Source organism: Labeo rohita, chromosome 20 (assembly GCF_022985175.1).
Source record: "Labeo rohita strain BAU-BD-2019 chromosome 20, IGBB_LRoh.1.0, whole genome shotgun sequence".
NCBI lineage: Eukaryota > Metazoa > Chordata > Actinopteri > Cypriniformes > Cyprinidae > Labeo > Labeo rohita.
In genome coordinates this window covers 11,961,899-11,981,498 of record NC_066888.1, presented here as the reverse complement: position 1 = coordinate 11,981,498, position 19,600 = coordinate 11,961,899, and the positions used below count along the sequence as shown (strand labels likewise).

At 35.5% G+C, this 19,600-nt stretch overlaps 1 protein-coding gene across 3 annotated transcripts; it reads left to right on the top strand.

Moving 5' to 3' along the window:
• The first annotated feature begins 3,577 nt into the window (after window positions 1-3,577).
• On the top strand, window positions 3,578-18,956 carry ccm2 (CCM2 scaffold protein). 3 transcript variants are annotated; one of them, XM_051139285.1, is made up of 10 exons: window positions 3,578-3,937; window positions 8,978-9,154; window positions 11,379-11,462; window positions 11,545-11,728; window positions 11,844-11,974; window positions 14,046-14,181; window positions 14,392-14,446; window positions 14,532-14,673; window positions 14,813-14,951; window positions 15,035-18,956. In XM_051139285.1, the coding sequence occupies exons 1-10, from the start codon at window positions 3,908-3,910 to the stop codon at window positions 15,319-15,321; spliced, it is 1,365 nt and encodes a 454-aa protein (XP_050995242.1). In that variant the 5' UTR covers window positions 3,578-3,907; the 3' UTR covers window positions 15,322-18,956. The 3 variants fall into 3 exon arrangements, with proteins under 3 accessions (XP_050995242.1, XP_050995241.1, XP_050995243.1); XM_051139284.1 differs by having other exon boundaries at window positions 3,581-3,937; window positions 14,389-14,446; XM_051139286.1 differs by lacking the exon at window positions 3,578-3,937 and adding an exon at window positions 8,190-8,317 and having other exon boundaries at window positions 14,389-14,446.
• The last annotated feature ends 644 nt before the right edge of the window (window positions 18,957-19,600 follow it).

Genomic DNA, 19,600 nt, shown 5'->3' with positions numbered 1-19,600 from the left:
CCACGAAAACACACAGACCGGTTCCATTCGCGAGGATTTTGTTTATGCGAAAAAAAGGAATGAGATTTGGTTCGTTTGGGTACTAAATGACAGTTCTGATGAAGTTAGCAATTTCTTTAATGATTGTTAATGTACTTCTGTCTATGCCTTCCTCTGTCTTGCAAAACGAATGAGCTGTAGTGCCAACAAGTTAATCTTTTCTCTCTGTCGTTTGTCTTGTGAACAAAAATGTCTAGCCAAATGGATTTATGCCTGCAAAAAAAAAAAAAGAAAATAAGAAGAGAAAAAAAAGAAAAAATGTGTGTAGACCAATAAGAATAGAAAAAGTGGGATACGTACATATGGTGCTCACTGGGTCGAATATTTTAACGCATTGGACACATTTTTAAAGGCCTCTAGTGCTGAACCATCTTCAGACTGCTTCTACATCCTTAGCATGCCCGCAAAATGCATCCTATGGTGAGCCCCCTTCAACACACGTGCATGTTTTCTTCAAGGCAACGTCCCGCCCATCGCTCCAGGGTTCTCTAAAAGCATCGACACGCTCATCAAATCCAGTTGTGTACAGTGGTTTCGCAATGGTATTGATATAGAGCCAAAAGTTCTGATGACGAAACAACCACAAAACGGTGCATTTTTGTTTCTTGACCTGGTGCTTATCAACATATTCTAAAGGTGCTACCACGAATGTGGACCGCAGGACCCCAGTCGTGGCTCGCTAAGCAAGGCCACCGTCCGATAGACCTGCCTCTTTAAGCTCACGGACACTTTCCTCTCTGGAAAAACAAGCACCTCAACACAGTTTACAGCCAAACATCTCTCTTTGAAATATGGTGCCATTTATTGTGTTTCAAGCTGTACGACGAAGCACTGGTGCAGCGAATATGTTTATTTTTTACTTCTTCCCCGTTTATGTATATTTGTTTTTAAAAAATACGTTTAGGTGTTTAGAATCTGCGCTAGGATTTCTCGTAAGAGAAAATAAAAGATGAAAATGCATCATTTTGACATTCATCTACAGGCCTATAAAGTAATACTGGTAAAAAGGGATCGCTGAACATGTAGAAGGTGATTGCTGTGTTGTATATTCCTGTCATCTCTATGTCCTAATGTGTATTTCTTCTGTTATTGTAGATCTGGCTGTATATTTTGTTGGAAAATGATCTTATTAATGATTATGGTTGTCAGATGAATTGCTGCTGATTTTAGAGTTGTTCTCCATGCTGTTGGACACGGGTAAACTACCTGTAAAACAGATCGTGTTAGATCGTCATTGTGTTTCTCACATGGGGTGTTAAAGAAAGAAGGCACAAAGTTATTAAGCAAATGATTTGCTATTATCTGTAACATTTCCTTTTTCATAACTGACTGTACTTATTACTTATGTTGAGAAAAAAAAAAAGATTTCTTTGATGTTGTCAAATACAAATGAAAGTAAATGGTTTTGTTTGATTGCCATTATTTGAGAACAAACCTGATGTCTAGTAATGCATTAGACCTTATTTTTAAGAAAAATATGACTAATACTGACAACATATGGTGCTACGGTTGTTTTTGTAAACTTTGGTTTCTAGGTGAAAAAGGGAATATCATATTGACAAAAAAAGAATATGTTGAGCCTTACTGTAGATCTATATACGAGACTGTTCATCACTGAAGACTGGAAAAATAAGTATAGTATTTGAAAGTGAGTACATATATACAAAACTGTATGCTTTATGTTTATGCAGAATTTGCCCAATGACAGATCAAAGTGGTTATATACTAATGTATATGTTCAGATGTGTATGTGAATGTATACTGATATGATAGAGATAGATTTCCCAGAGTAACAAATTGTTGTTTAATAAAGATATTACATTATTATAATTCACTTTTATCATCAAATTGCTTCAATCGGATTACCGTGAAGAAAGGGGCATGAAGCTCTAATGTATTCAGAATTCGTAACTGATATAGGGGGGTCTGATTGATTATATTATAACAGGTGACATATCATCAGACTAAAATAATTGAGTAAATCCATGTTGTTGAGGAAACAAATTCAGACTATTACTACCAGTCAAAAGTTTTTGAACAGTAAGATTTTGATATTTTTAAAGAAGTGTCTTCTGCTCTCCAAGCCTGCATTTATTTGATTCAAAGTACAGCAAAACAGTAAAATGCTGAAATATTTTTACTATTTTAAATTACTGTTTTCTGTTTGAATGTATTTAAATTGTAATTATTCCTGTGATTTCAAAGCTGAATTTTTAGTATCATTACTCCAGTCCAGATGCTTAAGAAATCATTCTAATATTCTGACTTTTTATTATTATTATTATTATTATTATTATTATGTTAAAAACAGCTGAGTAGATTCATTCATAATTATAAATATTTTGTAACATTATAAAAGTGTTTATCATCACTTTCGGTCAATTTAAAGCATCCTAGCTAAATAAAAGTATTCTATATATTTTCTCTCCAGGGAAAAAAAAAAAAATACTGACTCCATACGTTTAAATAGCATAGTGTATAATGTTACAAAAGGTTTTTATTTCAGATAAATGCTGAATTTTGGATATTTCTATTCATCAAATAATCCTGAGAAAGAAAAAGTACTCAACTGTTTTAAATACTGATAATAATAATAGTAATAAATGTTTTTTTTTAACAGCAAATCAGCATATTAGAATTATTTCTGAACCACCATGCGACCCTTTCAAAGTTTAGCTTTGAAATCACAGGAATACATGAACAAAAATATGTGACCCTGGACCACAAAACCAGTCATAAGGGTCAATTTTTCAAAATTAGGATTAATACATCATCTGAAAGCTGAATAAATAAGCTTTATGTTTATGTATGGTTTGTTAGGACAGGACAATATTTGGCAGAGATACAACTATTTGAACATCAGGAATCTGAGGGTGCAAAAAATCTAAATATTGAGAAAATCACCTTTAAAGTTGTCCAAATAAAGTTCTTATCAATGCATATTGCTAATCAAAAGTTAAGTTTTGATATATTTACTGAAGGAAATTTATTAAATATCTTCATGGAACATGATCTTTACTTAATTTCCTAATGATTTTTGGCATAAAATAAAAATCAATAATTCTGACCCACACAATGTATTTTTGGCCTATGCTACAAACATACCTCAGCAACTTAAGACTGGTTTTGTGGTCCAGGGTCACATATATTCAAATAGAAAAGTTATTTTAAATAGTAAAAATATTAAATATAATAAATGCAGGCTTAGTGAGCAGACTAAAATCTTACTGTTCAAAAACTGACTTGTGATGTATGTCATGTAATATGTTCAAAATAAGCATTTTGAGATGTGCATGGCATTTTAATTAAGGTAAAATGTTGAAATTATATAATTTAAGTCTTATAGTCTTTTTAGAAGTTTGCTGTGGCCCCCTAGTGGGCCCCAGTCCCCTCTTTAAAAAGCCACTACACTAGAAACAGACTAACTTTTTAGTTGCAATAAGAATGCACGATCTAAAACATACTAAACACACCTAAATCTTTACTTTTCAGGCTATATGAATAAGCCCATACGCATTTAGTGTGTAGTTTATTATGCGCTTATGAGGTTTAATGTTTGTCTCGCAAAGCACTATGGGTAGACGTCCTACGCCCAAAATGGCGGCACGATTGAAAAGTTTGTTGCTGTTTTTGTTTTATTTTACAACATTTTATCGCTCACTGTCTCCTTCTGAATAAATCAGTGTTTTAATCACGATTAAAAAGGCTAGTCGTCCGTTTCCGATCCAGGGACACGTGATTTGGATCGGTGTTTTGTTTAGTTAGATCGGTAAAGCGCCACCGTTGACGTGTATGAGGCAGATGGCACTGAACTCGTGGACATCACCGCATCTAATACAGTTAAAATGAAGAGCATTTGCACATAGAGATGGAGGATGACGTAAAGAAAGTCAAAAAGGTAAGACAACACTGTAATAATATGAGAGTTTACGCGCATCATGCACAAACTGGTTAGTAACGTTAGCTGAAAACTGTTGGCCTAACCACGGATAAACAGCTGGATTATTTCTCTTCAGCCTCATAAAACTTTCTCATCTTATTCGTGTTACTAAATTATATTTAGACGAGTCTCTACTCGGTGTTTTTCATTATCGGAGTGGGTAAGTAGTGGAATTGCTGTTGGTTGAACGTTACGTTAGTTGAGGTACTGAGACGCATCACCCAAAATAAACAGAATCTCAGCATGTGACTTTACTGTGATTGTCACATATCTGTCGCTTGTCGTTTTCCTCAGTTTCTTTATGGCATTTAATATCTCACTCATACTTCAGTCAGAGATTTACAGAGCCCCCCTATGGCCACGTAGAAAAATATTTGAAATGCGATAAAATGTGCCTGTGTTTACTAATCTGTACTAATTTAGTAAATGTATTGGTCTGTCTATACTCTCAGTAGCTTCTCACAGATTCATAAACCACAAACATAGATTTACGGTATGGTCCTCCAATTTAGAAATATGCACATTGATTGTCTTAATGCACAAGATCCTAAAATATTGGAATTTTAAATATATAAATAAATAAAATGAACAAAAAATAGTCAAAACTGTAAAATAACACATAGATATTAATACGTTTTTAAATTCAATGTTGTAAACCTAAAATTAGAATGTAAAGCACATCATGACTTTTCTTAAAAACTTTCCAGGTACACATTAATAACTAAATAAATATAATTTTCTAATATTTTAAATACATATAATACAACATATGTTTTGTGCATTTTAGCTGTACTCAGTGAGCAGAGATTTCTAAATTGTGGGACTTTATAAAACTGATTTTGAGCTCAGTTGTAAAATTAAGGGTGCAGTTTACACATTTTGAGTATTATTTGTTAAAATGAAGGAATTGTTTATACAGTGAGAGTACAGTTCATCAGACCTTAACTCTCCTCTCTGTCCCTATTTTGAGTGTATGTAGTGAGTAACTCATATTTTCGATGACGAAGTTAATAAGCCTACAGGAACCGCATTATCCGATATGAGGAATGGCAGGATCACAGACAGGGCGCGTATGATGTGACCTTTTCCTATCAGTTCAGCATTTTTGTAGGGAGGTGTTTCCATCCCGTGCTCATACTTTCCTTCTCATACTCAGGGGAGAATGGAGGGTTGGGTTCTCCAAAGATTTAGACAGGAAGTGACGCCCCCTGTGTCTGCTGCCTCTTAATCACCACTGTGCAGCGGATGCTTTTCTTTCCCTGTCAAAGCAAATAGTTTTTTAAAATTTTGTTTTTAGGATGTTGTGTAATCTTTCTAAGGTTGGGCTTTTAGTCAGTTATCTTATTAAGTGTTGATGAATTCATGTTTTGGGTTGTCTGGGTTAGCTGAGAGCATCAGTTCTGCGAAGCGGCCACAGGGTGGAGGCATTGAGCCATTTAATATCAAAATCAGTGTGGGGAAAAAACACTGAATAGGTCTGGTTAGTTTGTTTTATAATAACCATTTGAAAATGCACTGCAAATCCACAGTTAGCATACTAAATAGTTGTATATTTGAAATGACTGCTTGCAAAGTTTAGACACAAGCCTGGTTTTAAATTTTTTGTGATTGCTTGGTAATTTAACCACTAGAAAACCTAAAATAAAAACACATCGAACTTGTAGCAATAAGATTTTTCATATTCTTTTCCATTCAAAAGTTTGGGGTTGGTTTTTTTTTTTTAATGGTTTTGAAAGAAGTCTCTTTGCTCAAAACTACCATTTAAAATACAATTTAAAATAACTTTTCTATTATACACTGCCATTCAAAAATGTGGAATCAGTCAGACTTTTTTTTGAAGAAGTAGTTTCATATGCTCATTAAGGCTGCATTTATTTGATCAAAAATACAGAAGAAAAACTAATATTGTGAAATGTTATTACAATATAAAATAATGGTTTCTATTTTAATATACTGTAAAATATAATTTATTACTGTGATGCAAAGCTGAATTTTCATCAGCCATTACTCCAGTCTCAGAAATCATTCTAATATGCTAATTTATTATTTTTTTATTTATTATTATTTTTTTAACAATATAAGTCTTAGCTATCACTTGTTAATTTAACACATCCTTGCTGAATAAAATTATAAATTTCTTTCCAAAAAAGAAAGAATAAAAATGTACTGACCACAGACTTGGTTTGTATTGTTAGAAAAGATTTCTATTTTAAATAAATTCTGTTCTTTTTAACTTTTAGTTAATCAAAGAATCCTGATAAAACTATCACAGGTTCCAAAAAAATAATAAGCACCACAACTGTTTCCAACATTGATAATAAATCAGCATATTAGAATGATTTCTGAGGGATCATGTGACACTGAATACTAATAATTATTTTTTTTACATCGTAATATTTCACTTTATTACAATTTTCAGTGTTTTTGACCAAATAAACGCAGCCTTGATGAGCATAAGAAACTATTTTAAAAAACATTAAAAATCCCAATGATCCGTCGGTGCCAATAGCCTCGTGGTTAGTGCAATTGCGCTCACGGCGACCCGAGTTCGAATCCTGGCTCGTGGTCCTTTGCTGATCCCACTCTCCTGTCTCTTCACCCAGTGCTTTTCTGTCTTATCTACACTGTCCTGTCCAAATAAAGGCATAAAAAAGCCCAAAAATAAATCTTTAAAAAAAAAAAAATAAATAAATAAAATTAAAAAAATATCCCAATGATCCCAAACTTTTGAACAGCAGTGTATATATAATTTTTCCCCAATATATTTTAAAATGTAATCTATTTCTGCGATGGCAAAGCTGGTTTGCCAGAACATTTGTTTTTGACCACTCAAAATGTGTACAATTTAACAAAATACTCCTGGAGCCATATTAAACTTAAAAATGAAGATGCCAAAAGGAAAGTTTGTTAACACCTAAAGTCTAAACGGGTATTAAAATATCTTTAACATCTCTCGAGTTACAGGCATGCAAACTTTGGAGAAAAACCTTGAAAAGTGCTTTTCCCCCATTTTCGAATGGTCACCACTGGCACATAATGCAACAAAGATTGCTCAAGTCAGTAGATTTTACTAATAGACCAACTAGTCTCTGTGTAAAAATAACATAATGGTGCTGGAGCCCCCTGTAATTTGGCTCCAAATCTCAGTTGAAAACTGTCATTTTGACCCCCCTCAACAAAATCGTGGATTACTCAGTAAATATACATCCATGACATTTAATATTTAGGCTTTCATCATTATACATGTTTACCTTTTTTTGGAAAAAACATTGACAAAATCAAAAATTTAAGCTGGGGGAATTTGGTTAATTTGACACGGAATGACCCAGATGTCTTTAATGTCACTTTTAATCAATTTAATGTGTCCTTGCTGAATAAAAGTATGAATTTCTTTAAAAAAAAAATTCTTACTGACACCAAACTTTCGAAGGTTATGTCTTTAATCCAGGTGAGGATCACCTGTACACCTTGTTTTCTGAAATTTCAGAAGGACACAGACTCATGAAATGTTGATGTTTTTGTAGTGTCTCCTTCCTTGACTGTTTAATAATTTAGTATGTGAGAGAACTAGGCTTGTCTGAGACAGAATACATCATGGATTCATTGCCCATACCTGAAAACATTGAAAGTTATGAATTAGCTGATATTCTAAGATGTGTGGGATGTTTTTGAGTACTTTACATCAGGGCTCCTCCACCTTGTTCAGGCCAAAGACTCCTTGGTGGATATAAAATGGAAAAATATTTAAACCAGGCCTATAATAAAATGTTTATAGTACAGCATCATTAAAATTTAATTTATTTATTGTCAAGAGCCATATGGCTTAACTTTTAATAGACTTCTGGATTGTTGTGTTATTATACTCTTAAGTTGCATAATTATTTTTGGCAGATCCTCTTTATTAACTACTTCCTACCCAGCCTAGTATTTTGCACCTACGAGTGTGCAGTATATACATACACCTGAACTCCTGTTTCCTCAAAGCAGTTATTAAAGCAGAATGCTATTATTGAAGATCAACTTAAAGCAGGATGGCAGTTTCACGTACCTTTTCAAAGTCTGTTTGAGTGTTTCATCACAGGAAATGGTGGTTTCTGTTCTTCCTGATTGCATGAACTATAGCTTGAGGCAGAACGTGAGTGTTTGTGATGGGACACGTGTGTGTCGCGGGGTGTGGTTTCTCTTGCTGCTTTGAGGGAGTTAGCCCTCATTTGTCACAAGCCGCATGCGACCTGTTTTGAGAGCAGCGTGCAACGGTTTTTGACTGTTGCGTAGGACAGCTGTCGTGCGCCGCCCGTTTCTATTGTGCTGTCGAAGCGACTGATCATGGAGACAGAGGTAGGGCTCGCAGAAATCTTGTTTCTTTTCTTAAGCGTAATTTAAGTATGCTGTTCACCATTACAAATCCACAGACTTTAAAATACGGCGTGGTTGCCTGAACATTCAGTCTGCCTTCAGGTTTCAGCCTTAACTATTTCCAAGAGCTTAGAGACTTTTCTGTTGGGTAGCAAGCTGACATTAGTGGTTAGGTTCACCACAGAGTAAGTGGAAGCCTTTTTCCATGAATGTCGATCTCATTATGCTTTGCAAAGGTATAGGGTTTCATAAAAGCCCTCAAGCCAATGTAGTGCTGAGACTAGTTAATTGTTGTTGATTTTAAGCCAGTAGTGCATGTGAATGAGTGTTAATAGCGTGTTAATACATCTACTTGTGCTAGGGAAACCGCATATTGCTAAACTTAATTCAACATATCTGGCGCTTCCATGGAGGCTGATGTATTAGGCTTACAGGCTTGTTGTAGTAACAGTTGCCCCATCAGAATTCAAAAATGTCGTCAGTGGAAATCCAGTATGTCAGTGTGAAGTGTATCAGCAAGAATCATTTTGCCACGGCTAGCCACTGACCGAACTCATAAACTTATGGTTACACTGAAAAAATCTTGTTCTTGACTTCCTCTGGTTGTGATATGATTTCCTCTTTCTCTCTTTCTTTCTTCAGCCAGGTATTGTTTCTCCGTTCAAGCGAGTGTTTCTGAAAGGTGAGAAAGGGAGAGATAAAAAGGCTCTGGAGAAGTCCACTGAGCGCAGGGCCCTCCACACCTTCTCCCTCTCTCTCCCGGACCACCGTATCGACCCAGACATTCTGCTTAATGACTACATTGAGAAGGAAGTTAAGGTATTACTTGCCTTCTGATTTACGCTGTTGTATTATATAGTCATATTTTACCATTTTGTTTGAGGAAAAAGTTCCTAGCAAAGGTAGACAAATCACTTCCCATGTCTTTTGTTGTTGCCATCAAAGGCAGTGCATCATGTCAATCTTAAAGGCATAGTTCACCCAAAAAATGAAAATTCTGTCATTAATTACTCACCCTCATGTCGTTCCAAACCTGTGAGACCTTTGTTCATCTTCAGAGCACCAATTAAAGAAGTTCACTTCCAGAACAAAAATGTACAGATAATTTACTCACCCCCTTGTCATCCAAGATGTTCATTTCTTTCTTTCTTCAGTCATAAAGAAATTGTTTTTGAGGAAAACTTTAGAGGATTTCTCTCCATGTAGTGGACTTCAATGGTGCCCACGAGTGCGAACTTCCAAAATAAAATTGCAGCTGTTTAAATGCAGCTTCAAACGGCTCCAAAGGCCGAGGAACAAGGGTCTTATCTAGTTAAACGATCTGTTATTTAAAAAAAAAAAACCCTCAAGTGCTCGTCTTGTCTAGCTCTTTGTGAACTCTTGTGTATTCCAGTTCAAGACAGTTAAGATATGTTGAAAAACTCCCATCTCATTTTCTCCTCCAACTTCAAAATTGTCCTACATCGCTGCAGAAGTACCAACCCAGTGTTTACAAAGTTTTTGAAGAAAATGAGATGGGAGTTTTTCAACATACCCTAACTGTCTTGATCCAGAATAGACAGAGTACACGCAGGCTAGACAAGATGAGCATTTGAGGTTAAAAAGTATATAAATTGTAAACATTTTTAGAAAATAACCAATCGTTTCGCTAGATAAGACCCTTCTTTCCTCCGCTGGGATCGTTTAGAGCCCTTTGAAGCTGCATTTAAACTACATTTTGGAAGTTCAAACTCACAGGCAGCATAGAAGTCCACTATATGTAGAGAGATCCTGAAAAGTTTTCCTTAAAAAAAAAATTCTTTACGACTGAAGAAAGAAAGACATGAACATCTTGGATGACAATGGGGTGAGTAAATTATTTGAAAATCTTTGTTCCGGAAGTAAACTTCTCCTTTTAGATATTTTTGAAATACGAGCTTTCTGATTAGGTAGTAAGGACATCATTAAAATAGTCCATGTGACATCAGTGGTTCAACTATAATGTTATGAAGCTATGAGAATACTTTTTGTGTGCAAAAAAAACCCCAAAACAACTATATTCAACAGTTTCTTCTATTCTGTGTCAGTCTTCCGTGATCTTACAAGTTTGGAATGACATGAGGGTAATTAATGGCAGAATTTTCATTTTTGGGGGAGCTGTCCCTTTAAGAGCATGAAGAAGACTCGGTTACCATATTTTTCTTTTAGATTCAAGCTCTGCATATGACAGTGTTTGCCACAAACTTTTCAGAGGATCTTGTAGAAAATTCTTATTTTTGCAAAAGTTTATCTAATCAACCTGTGGCATCCTACAGGGTTCGACACTTGGTCCGCATCTATTAGTAGTTTATGCCTCCATTTGGACAGATAATGAGACACCATGGTTTCCACTGTTATGCTGGTGACACTGACATTCATATCAACTACTGTAAATTCTCCCCTCCCTCCTTAACTAATAAGTTAGGGACTTTCGTTGGTTGCAGGTTATTTATCACTGCTGCTTCTAGATTCTGAAACTTCTTACACTGTGTCCTAACTACACGCAACATGACACGATTCCAGCGACAAGCAATTTGGCTGTCTGCGACAGCACGTGGCAGAATCACTGAAATATCACAGCCATTCAGAAGCACACTTCACTCCCAGCGAAATAGACAAGTTTATAATCGAATTCATAAATATTAAACCTTTTTAACAATGTTAAAACTACATACTGAGTGACTGATACCATCTTTGTCATGGAAAACACTTGTTCGCATTGAGTTTGCAGTTTTAACGTATATGTTTGCGTAAATTTATTTCCAAGATCTGAGGTAAACTATCTCTTCTTACTTTCAGTATAGCTATACATGTCACGCAATGTGATATTCAAACTCACATTAGACACTTTTAACATTGCATAAAAACTTAATCAATACTTGAGATTATAATTGTCATAGTTTCTATGTTGTAGTTCCAGCCACGATATAATTATTCATATTATTTTCCTGTTTATCATGCTCTGTAAGGTGATATTGTTTTCTAGAAAGGCTCTGTATCATTACTGTTGTTATTACCATTGTAGTATCTGGGACAGCTGACATCAGTTCCTGGATATCTGAATCCCTCCAGCCGAACAGAAGTTCTGCAGCTTATTGACAATGCCAGGGTAAGAGTGACTGTCAATGACATTGTCTTATTTTGCAATATAAAGATAAATTCCTACATTTCTTCTCTTATGTGTTTTGCAGAAGTCTCATCAGTTGGCAGGCCAGCTGACATCAGAGCAGGATGCCGTTGTCAGTTTGTCGGCATACAATGTGAAGCTCGTGTGGCGTGACGGAGAAGACATCATTCTTCGCGTGCCCATCCATGACATCGCAGCTGTATCCTACATCAGAGACGACTCACTTCACCTCGTGGTGCTAAAAACAGGTACACAATGGACGAGCATTACACAAAAAGCTAAACGGAAACACAGAAATTAACACTTTTTATATTCTAAGGATAATAATTGTGAATTATAATGGAGTATGATTTGTGCTTGCAGCTCAGGAGCCCGGTGGTTCTCCATGTCATAGTACAGAGATGTCAAAATCTCCCACTCTGAGCTCTCTTTCAGAGAGTGGGGCTGTGCTTGTGGAGGTTTGCTGCCTGCTTGTGCTGGCCGTCGACAACAAGGTTGGTTTAGGTCATTTAAAGGACTAGTTCAGTTCCAGAATAAGAATTTCATGATCATTTTCTCACCCCATGTCATCCAAGATGTATTTTTCTCTTTTAAAAAAGAAATGAAGGTTTTTGAGGAAAACATTCCAGGATTTTTCTCCATATAGTGGACTTTAATGGGAATCAGCAGGTTGAAGGTTCAAATTGCAGTTTCAATGCAGCTTCAAAGGGCTCTACTCGATCCCAGCTGGGGAATAAGGGTCTTATCTGGCAAAACGATCTGTCATTTTCCAAAAGAAATAACAAATTTATACTTCTAAGCCAAAAATGCATTACATCAGGCGTGTTTCCATTACAGATTTGCGCAAAACTTTGCCAATATTTTATAAATGCCGATCAAAAAGTATTGCGAAGTATTTCATAAACCGATGTTGTGCGACTAAAACGTAATATTTTCCTCTCGCGATAAGTAATGCCAACGGATTTTGGCTATATTTAATCGAAAGAGGCGTATGCGTGTATCTTTACAGAAGCAGCGCGGAGAGTCGCTTCAGAAACATGCACGGCATGGCTGGTATACACATAAGCATTGATTACAGTGGCCGCGCCACAGACATGTGCAGTGTAAATAGTCTAAACATGGCAGGGAAAGCCCCTTATACTTGAGAGTGGCCACGTGTCAAGTGTTTCTTGGACATTATTGTACATAGAATGATCATATGACTTTTTACATATGCCGTATGACCTGTAAATGCGGAAAAACTTTTCCATTGCAGTTTTGCGAAATATTCCTTTTTTGAATTGTCTGAAAAACCACCTCGTGAGCATAAAAACGTTTTTGCGAAATATGGGAGTTTTTGCAAAATTGACGCATTTCCATTAGGTGTATTTTCAATTCGCAATTTCAATTTGTGCAATTTGAAGGATAAAGGAAATGCAGCTATAGTCATGTTGGAAAGGTTGAATTTAATCAAAAATATCCTAATTTGTGTCCCGAAGATGAACAAAGAGCTTACAGGTTTGGACCGTCGCGAAGGCCATTAATTAATGACAGAATTTTTATTTTTTGGGTGAACTATCTTTATAAAAGCATAAAGAAGACTCAACCCTCAGTTACATTCATATTCCTCTTTCGGATTCAAGCTCTGTGTTGGACAGCATTTGTCACCAGCTCATCAGAGGATCCCATCTTGCAGCAAGTTGTTATTTTTTACAAAACCTTTACTTAATCAACCTGTGGCATCCCCCAGGGTTCGGTACATGGTCTGCTTCTATTTGTATTTTATGCCTCTATTTGGACAGTTAGACACCATGGTTTCCACTGTTATGCTAATGACACCCACATTATATCAACTCCTGTTATTTCTCCCCAAAGGAAAGTGAAAGATCACACGTGGCATAGGTGAAAGTACCGACCTAGTGTTTACAAAGCGAAGTCAAAGTCAAACACCCTTTGCAAAAGATAAAGCAACGATGTCGGACGATTTTGAAGTTGGAGGAGAAAATGAGACGTGGAGTTTTTTGCCTTACCTTAACTTTTTAAACTAAAGTACACAGACTAAGAAGACTAACTGCACGTGAACATTTCAGTGTGATTACGTAATGTGTGAAGCTGTAAAAGTGCTAGTGCAAGATGAGCATTTGTGGGTAAGAGGTATATAAATTTTAATTTTTTGGGAATATGATCGATTGTTTTGCTACATAAGACCATTCTTTCTTGGCTGGGATCGTGTAGAGCCCTTTAAAGCTGCACTAAAACTGCAATTTGGACCTTCAACCCACTGATCCCCATTGAAGTTCACTATATGGAGAAAAATCCTGGAATGTTTTCCTCAAAAACCTTAATATCTTTTCAACTGAGGAAAGAAAGACAAACATCTTTGACATGGGGGTTAATTATCAGGAGGTTTTTATTCTTGAAGTGAATTAATCTTTCAAAAGAACCTTATTTTGTCTATGTTTAACAAACCACACAGAATTGAGTTTTTGTGTCAGCCATTTATTGCGAAAACTACTATTGTGCAATGTACGGTTACTTTCGATAAAAGCAGCATTGGCTTGATTATTGTGAACTCTGGTTTTGCAGGCTGCAGCTGAGGAGCTCTGTCTTCTACTCAGTCAAGTCTTCCAGATCGTCTACACAGAGTCCACCATTGACTTCCTGGACAGGGCCATCTTTGATGGAGCCACAACCCCCATCAGGCATCTCTCGATCTGCAGTGGTGAGTAGGCAACAGCTTCATCATTTTGGGATTTCCCAGTAAATTTGTACTTGCCTAAAACCACAGACCACAGTCAGTTTCACATCACTATTTATTCTAGGGTGGTTTATTGGAACCATATTTATGCTTCCTGAAGCTTAGCCTGTTAATATCACACGGAACTTGAACTGTTTCTAAATACTGTCCTCATTTTTCCAATTAAAAAAGAAGACTCCTCGAGCAAAGTAGATGTCAAAGAAGTGTTTGAGACTGAGGCGAGCACATTGTGAGTATCTCTTCAACTGTCCTCTGCAGTAATGCAGCATTTTATCTTTTGAATTGAGTAACCATTGCGTTTTATCCAATCCCAGTTCGTTCCAGAGTTCTCTAGAGGCGGGGCTTTCCTCTAGCCCCTCCCCCTCTTCCACCCCAGCCTCGCCACAAACCATAACAGCCAGTGACAGTGAACTAAGCACAACAGCTGCTGAACTGCTACAAGACTACATGACCACAGTGAGTGTTCAGTGGAGTGTATAAAAAGACATTTGGATGTCTGTTGTTAGTTTCTCTTTCTCAGTCTATAATTAGTTTTTGCATATTGAATGCATTGCAGATTTCACTTTTACACTTTTGCTATCATCCCCTGTAATAGTTAAGGACAAAGCTGTCGTCTCAGGAGATTCAGCAGTTTGCCACACTCTTACGTGAATACAGAAACGGAGCCTCCATTCACGAGTTCTGTATCAACCTGCGTCAGCTTTATGGAGACAGCAGGAAGTTCCTCCTCCTGGGTTAGTTACATGTTGGGGTGTTTAAATGGTACATCAAACCTCACATTTGTTTGTTGAAATTACTTCTGTTTTCTCCACTCCAGGACTACGGCCTTTCATTCCTGAGAAGGACAGCCAACACTTTGAGAACTTTTTGGAAACCATCGGCGTGAAGGACGGCCGCGGCATCATAACGGACAGCTTTGGCCGTTACAAACGTACGACAAGCTCTGCGTCAGACTCCACCACTAATGGAAACGGTGCTGCGGGCGGTTCGGATGAAGGAACGGCCAACTCTGAGGGCGACGAGTGGGACCGCATGATTTCAGACATAAGCAATGACATTGAAGCGTTAGGAAGCAGTATGGACCAGGACGGCGTGTTGTCTTGATGTCACGGCACTCGGTCAGGAACTCATTTTAGCCAATCACCACTTGAGATAATCGCATGGGCCGTTGGTCCATATTGCTGTCCATCAAATCTGACAATGCTGGAATTTGGATACTGTATGGATACCACTTCCTGGCCCCCATCCTTATTTTTATATGCTGTGCCATATTAACGCAACCGGATTTTTCGGATTTGACAATTGTGATTTTTCAAGACCTGTGATGGAAGGATCGTCTATTGCTGTGGACAGCAGTTGTGTTCTTCTGGGATGTTTATTGGCAGTATCTGCTACCACTAATGAGAAACCTTGTTGCTGGTAGATGTTGCTCTTTCACACTGATCTGTATGGAAGCTTATTTCCATCATAGAATAACAAAAAATGATTGCGACCTTTTATCTCACGATTCTGACTTTTGTTTCTTACAGTTCTGAGAAATTCTTAGAATTTGTCAGAAGTCAAATTTGCAAAAACAGATTTTATATAAAAATAAAAATATAAAAGATTTTAAAATAAAAATAAGACTTCAGAATTGCAAAAAAGTCAAAGTCAGTTGTGAGATGTTAACTTCATAATTGCTTAACAATTTTTTTTTTTTTATAACTCAATTGCAAGAAAAGTCACAATTAAGTCACTTTTTTCTCAGAATTATATCTCACAGTTCTGTTTATATCATGTAATTCTGGCTTCAGAACTGTGTAAAGAATTGATAAACTCAGAATTTTGAGTAGAATTTAATAACTCATTCTGACTCTTACAAGTCACGATTATCCTTTTTAGAGCCCCCATCTTAATTATAAGTCTTAATTATGATTTTTTTTTTCTGTCAGTTGTAATTTTACATCTCACAATTCAGACCTTTTTCTCAGAATTGCAAGTTTATATCTCGCAATTTTAAGTTTATATCGTGCAATTCTGACGTAAGAACTGTTTGAAAAGTCAGAATTTTGAGTTGAATGATAACTCAGAATTCTGACAAAAATTAAATTTGGAGTTTATAAATCTCAATTTTGAGAAAAAAGTCAGAATTACACTAAGATTTTTAAGATTTTTTGTCTCTTCTCACCAAGCCTGCATTTATTTGATCCAAAGTACAGCAAAAACAGTAAAATTCTGAAATATGTTTACTATTTAAAATAACTGTTTTCTATTTGAATATGTTTTAAATGTAATTTATTCCTGTGATTTTAAAGCTGAGTTTTTAACATCATTACCCCAGTCACGTGATCCTTCAGAAATCATTCTAATATTCTGATTTGTTGCTCAACTATTATTATTATTATTATTATTTTTTTTTTTTTTTTCAGATTTCTTTGAATAGGACGTTCAGAAGAACAGCATTTATCTCAAACAGATTTTTCATAACTTTTGATCTATCTATCTATCTATCTCTATATATCTATATATATGAAGAGTTCAGATGCAAAACCAGCTAAAAGCCACCTCGATCAAAAATGAGATAATGATACTGAGTGAATGCTTTTGACACATAGTATACGTCCATCAAATACTTTTACTTAAAACTCTCTAAATCCCACAGCTCAATTAGAAGGGCTTATTTTAAAAATGCTTATTTTAAAGAAAAATGTCAGATGATTTGGAGCCTTTTGCATCGGAACTCTTCATTATATATGTATATATATATATATATATGTGTGTATATATGTATGTGTGTGTGTGTGTGTATAATATGATACAGTGATACAGAATGATACAATGTATAATGTTACAAAAGCTTTTTATTTCAGATAAATGCTGATCTTTCTATTCATCAAAAAATCCTGAAAAAAACTGTATTTAACTCTTTTAAATATTGATAATAATAAAAAATGTTTCTTGAACAGCAAATCAGCATATTCTGAAGGATCATGTGACTGGAGTAATTATGCTGAAAATGTAACTTTGATCACAGGAATAAATTGCATTTTAAAATATATATTTAAATCAGTTATTTTAAATAGTAAAACTATTTCACAATATTACAGCTTTTGCTGTATTTTGGTTCAGATAAATGCAGGCTTGGTAAGCAGAAGAGACTTAAAAAAAAAAACTTCTCACACTATCAGTCAAAAGTTTTTGAACAGTATGAGGCAAAGTCACAATTACCCTTTTTAAAAACATGAATTGTCACAGTTATATATTTTTTCTCTTAGCTGTGAGTTTATATTTCACCATTCTGTTTATATCTTGCAATTCTTGACTTCAGAACTGAACTAATTTTTCAGCAGTTTTAGTTTCTATATCTTGATTGTAAGAAAAAAAGTCTGAATTATCAGAAAAAAACACACACAATTCTAATTTTTTTTCTCTCTCAGTTGTGAGTTTATCTCAATTCAAACTCTTGTCAGAATTGCAAGTTTATATCTTGTAATTCTAAGTTTATATTGTGTAATTCAGACTTAAGAACTGTGCGAGAAGTCAGAATTTTGAGTAAGGAGTTGAATTTTGAGGTATAAACAATTTTTGAGCAGTTTTAGTTTCTAAATCTTGATTGTGAGGGGAAAAAGTCCAAATTATGAGAGTCACAGTTGCACTTTTTAAAAATATAGTTACAATTATGAATTTTTGTCCCAGTTGTGAGTTTATATTTCACAATTCTGACTTCAGAAATGTGTGAAAAGTCTGAATTTTCAGATATAAAATTTTGAGCAGAGTTGAATTCTGACAAAAAAAAATAATTGCGAGTTTACAAATGTCAATTGTGAGGAAAAAGTCAGAATTATGAGATAAAGTCACAAAACATTATTTATAAAAAAATAAAAAAAAGGCAATTGCAACTTTATTTGATAGTTATTACAGTTATTTCTCAGAATTGCGTGTTCAGAGTTCTGAGTTTACATCTTGCAATTCTGACTTCAGTAACAGGGAAAAGTCAGAATTATGAGATATAAACTCACCATTGTGAGTTTATAATACTCAGTTGAAAGAAAAAAAAAAGTCTCATTTATGTAGTGATCATTTTTAAATGTTAACTTTTTTTTTTTATTCTGTCACAGAAATAAGCTTCCACAGATGCAAGACGAGTTTGTTTCTCATTTAATAGAAACGCGACTTGTGATCAGTGTGAAGGTGCAGTTTGGAGCATTGCCTAGTGGCCTTCCTCAAGCGTGTTCTGCATTGCCTTATGTGTGTTGTAACCTGATGGAAGTGAGGTGCAGTATATTTCCTCCTGCACTGAAGTGTTAATCAAAACTTGACCCTTTTTACACCCTTATATTAACTGGTCAATATTCATGTTACACTTGTTTTTCCTCTAACATATATTTTATTTCACTTCTTTTATATGTTGTTTCAGCCAGGATTGGTTATAGTCACCCAGTTATTATCATGTGGGTTTCTTCAGGTAGGAAATGTAGCACTATATATATATTTTTTTGGTTTTGACTGAAAACCTGGAAAATTTGAATATTAGACAAAGTCAGTTTTCTGGCTGATTGAGAATGCAATATTCAGTACACTGCATTACATTCACCTCCCGACATTCAGCGTTATCTCCTCAGAGTTTTCAGTAATCCGACATTGTGCCTTGCAGAATCACTGATTGTATCATCCAACATGGATGTAAGTAATATTCTGTAATCTGTACAGAACATGACTGAAGTATGAATTTATTAAAAAGTGCAGCACTTACATCCTCACTTACTGCTTTTTGTATCGTTGATCAAAAATGTATCATTTTACGGTGTTTATAGGGCTTCTTTTAGATCATTTAGCCTTTTAATATTGTTTTAACCTGGGTTAAGCAACATTTCACTGCTTTTTTTCTGAAAGGAGGTTTTGAATCGTGGTGGCCATATAACGTTGTTGCCAGCAGGGGGCACTCCACCTACAGTTGCAATCCAGATTGATTATTATTTGCCTTAATTAATAATTTCAGTACAGATTGATAGAGAGGCAGACAGATAGACAAAAATAGGCGTTTAAGAAGAATCCCAAAAATAGGCATAAGCCTGCTCAATTTATCCGAGCATGTAACTATCACGCAACGATAAGTAGGATTAAACGTATCCCACAGTGCAACAGTGTGCTCGCTCTCTCTCTTGGTAATTAGTGGACGTTACCTCTAAAACAAGAGGTCTTTACCCTGGATTGACTTCTTTTTGAGGTTACCTAGAAGGTTAATTATAGCTATAGATAAAGATAAACTTGTGCTATAAATCTGGCCTTTTAATTCTTCTGTGCTAGAAAGTCCTCAAAGATGTTGCCACATGGCTTTAGAACAAGCTTTGGCACTTGTGCATAAAATCACATTATTGGTGGTCCTTAATACGACAGCACCAAG

What these genes read in the sequence shown, in the direction of transcription:
- ccm2 (XM_051139284.1), top strand. Translation starts at nt 3,908, where the DNA reads ATGGAGGATGACGTAAAGAAAGTCAAAAAG. An exon ending in AGCTTATTGACAATGCCAGG is followed by an intron (nt 11,463 to 11,544) that starts GTAAGAGTGACT and finishes TGTGTTTTGCAG; the next exon opens with AAGTCTCATCAGTTGGCAGG. An exon ending in CAGGAAGTTCCTCCTCCTGG is followed by an intron (nt 14,952 to 15,034) that starts GTTAGTTACATG and finishes TCTCCACTCCAG; the next exon opens with GACTACGGCCTTTCATTCCT.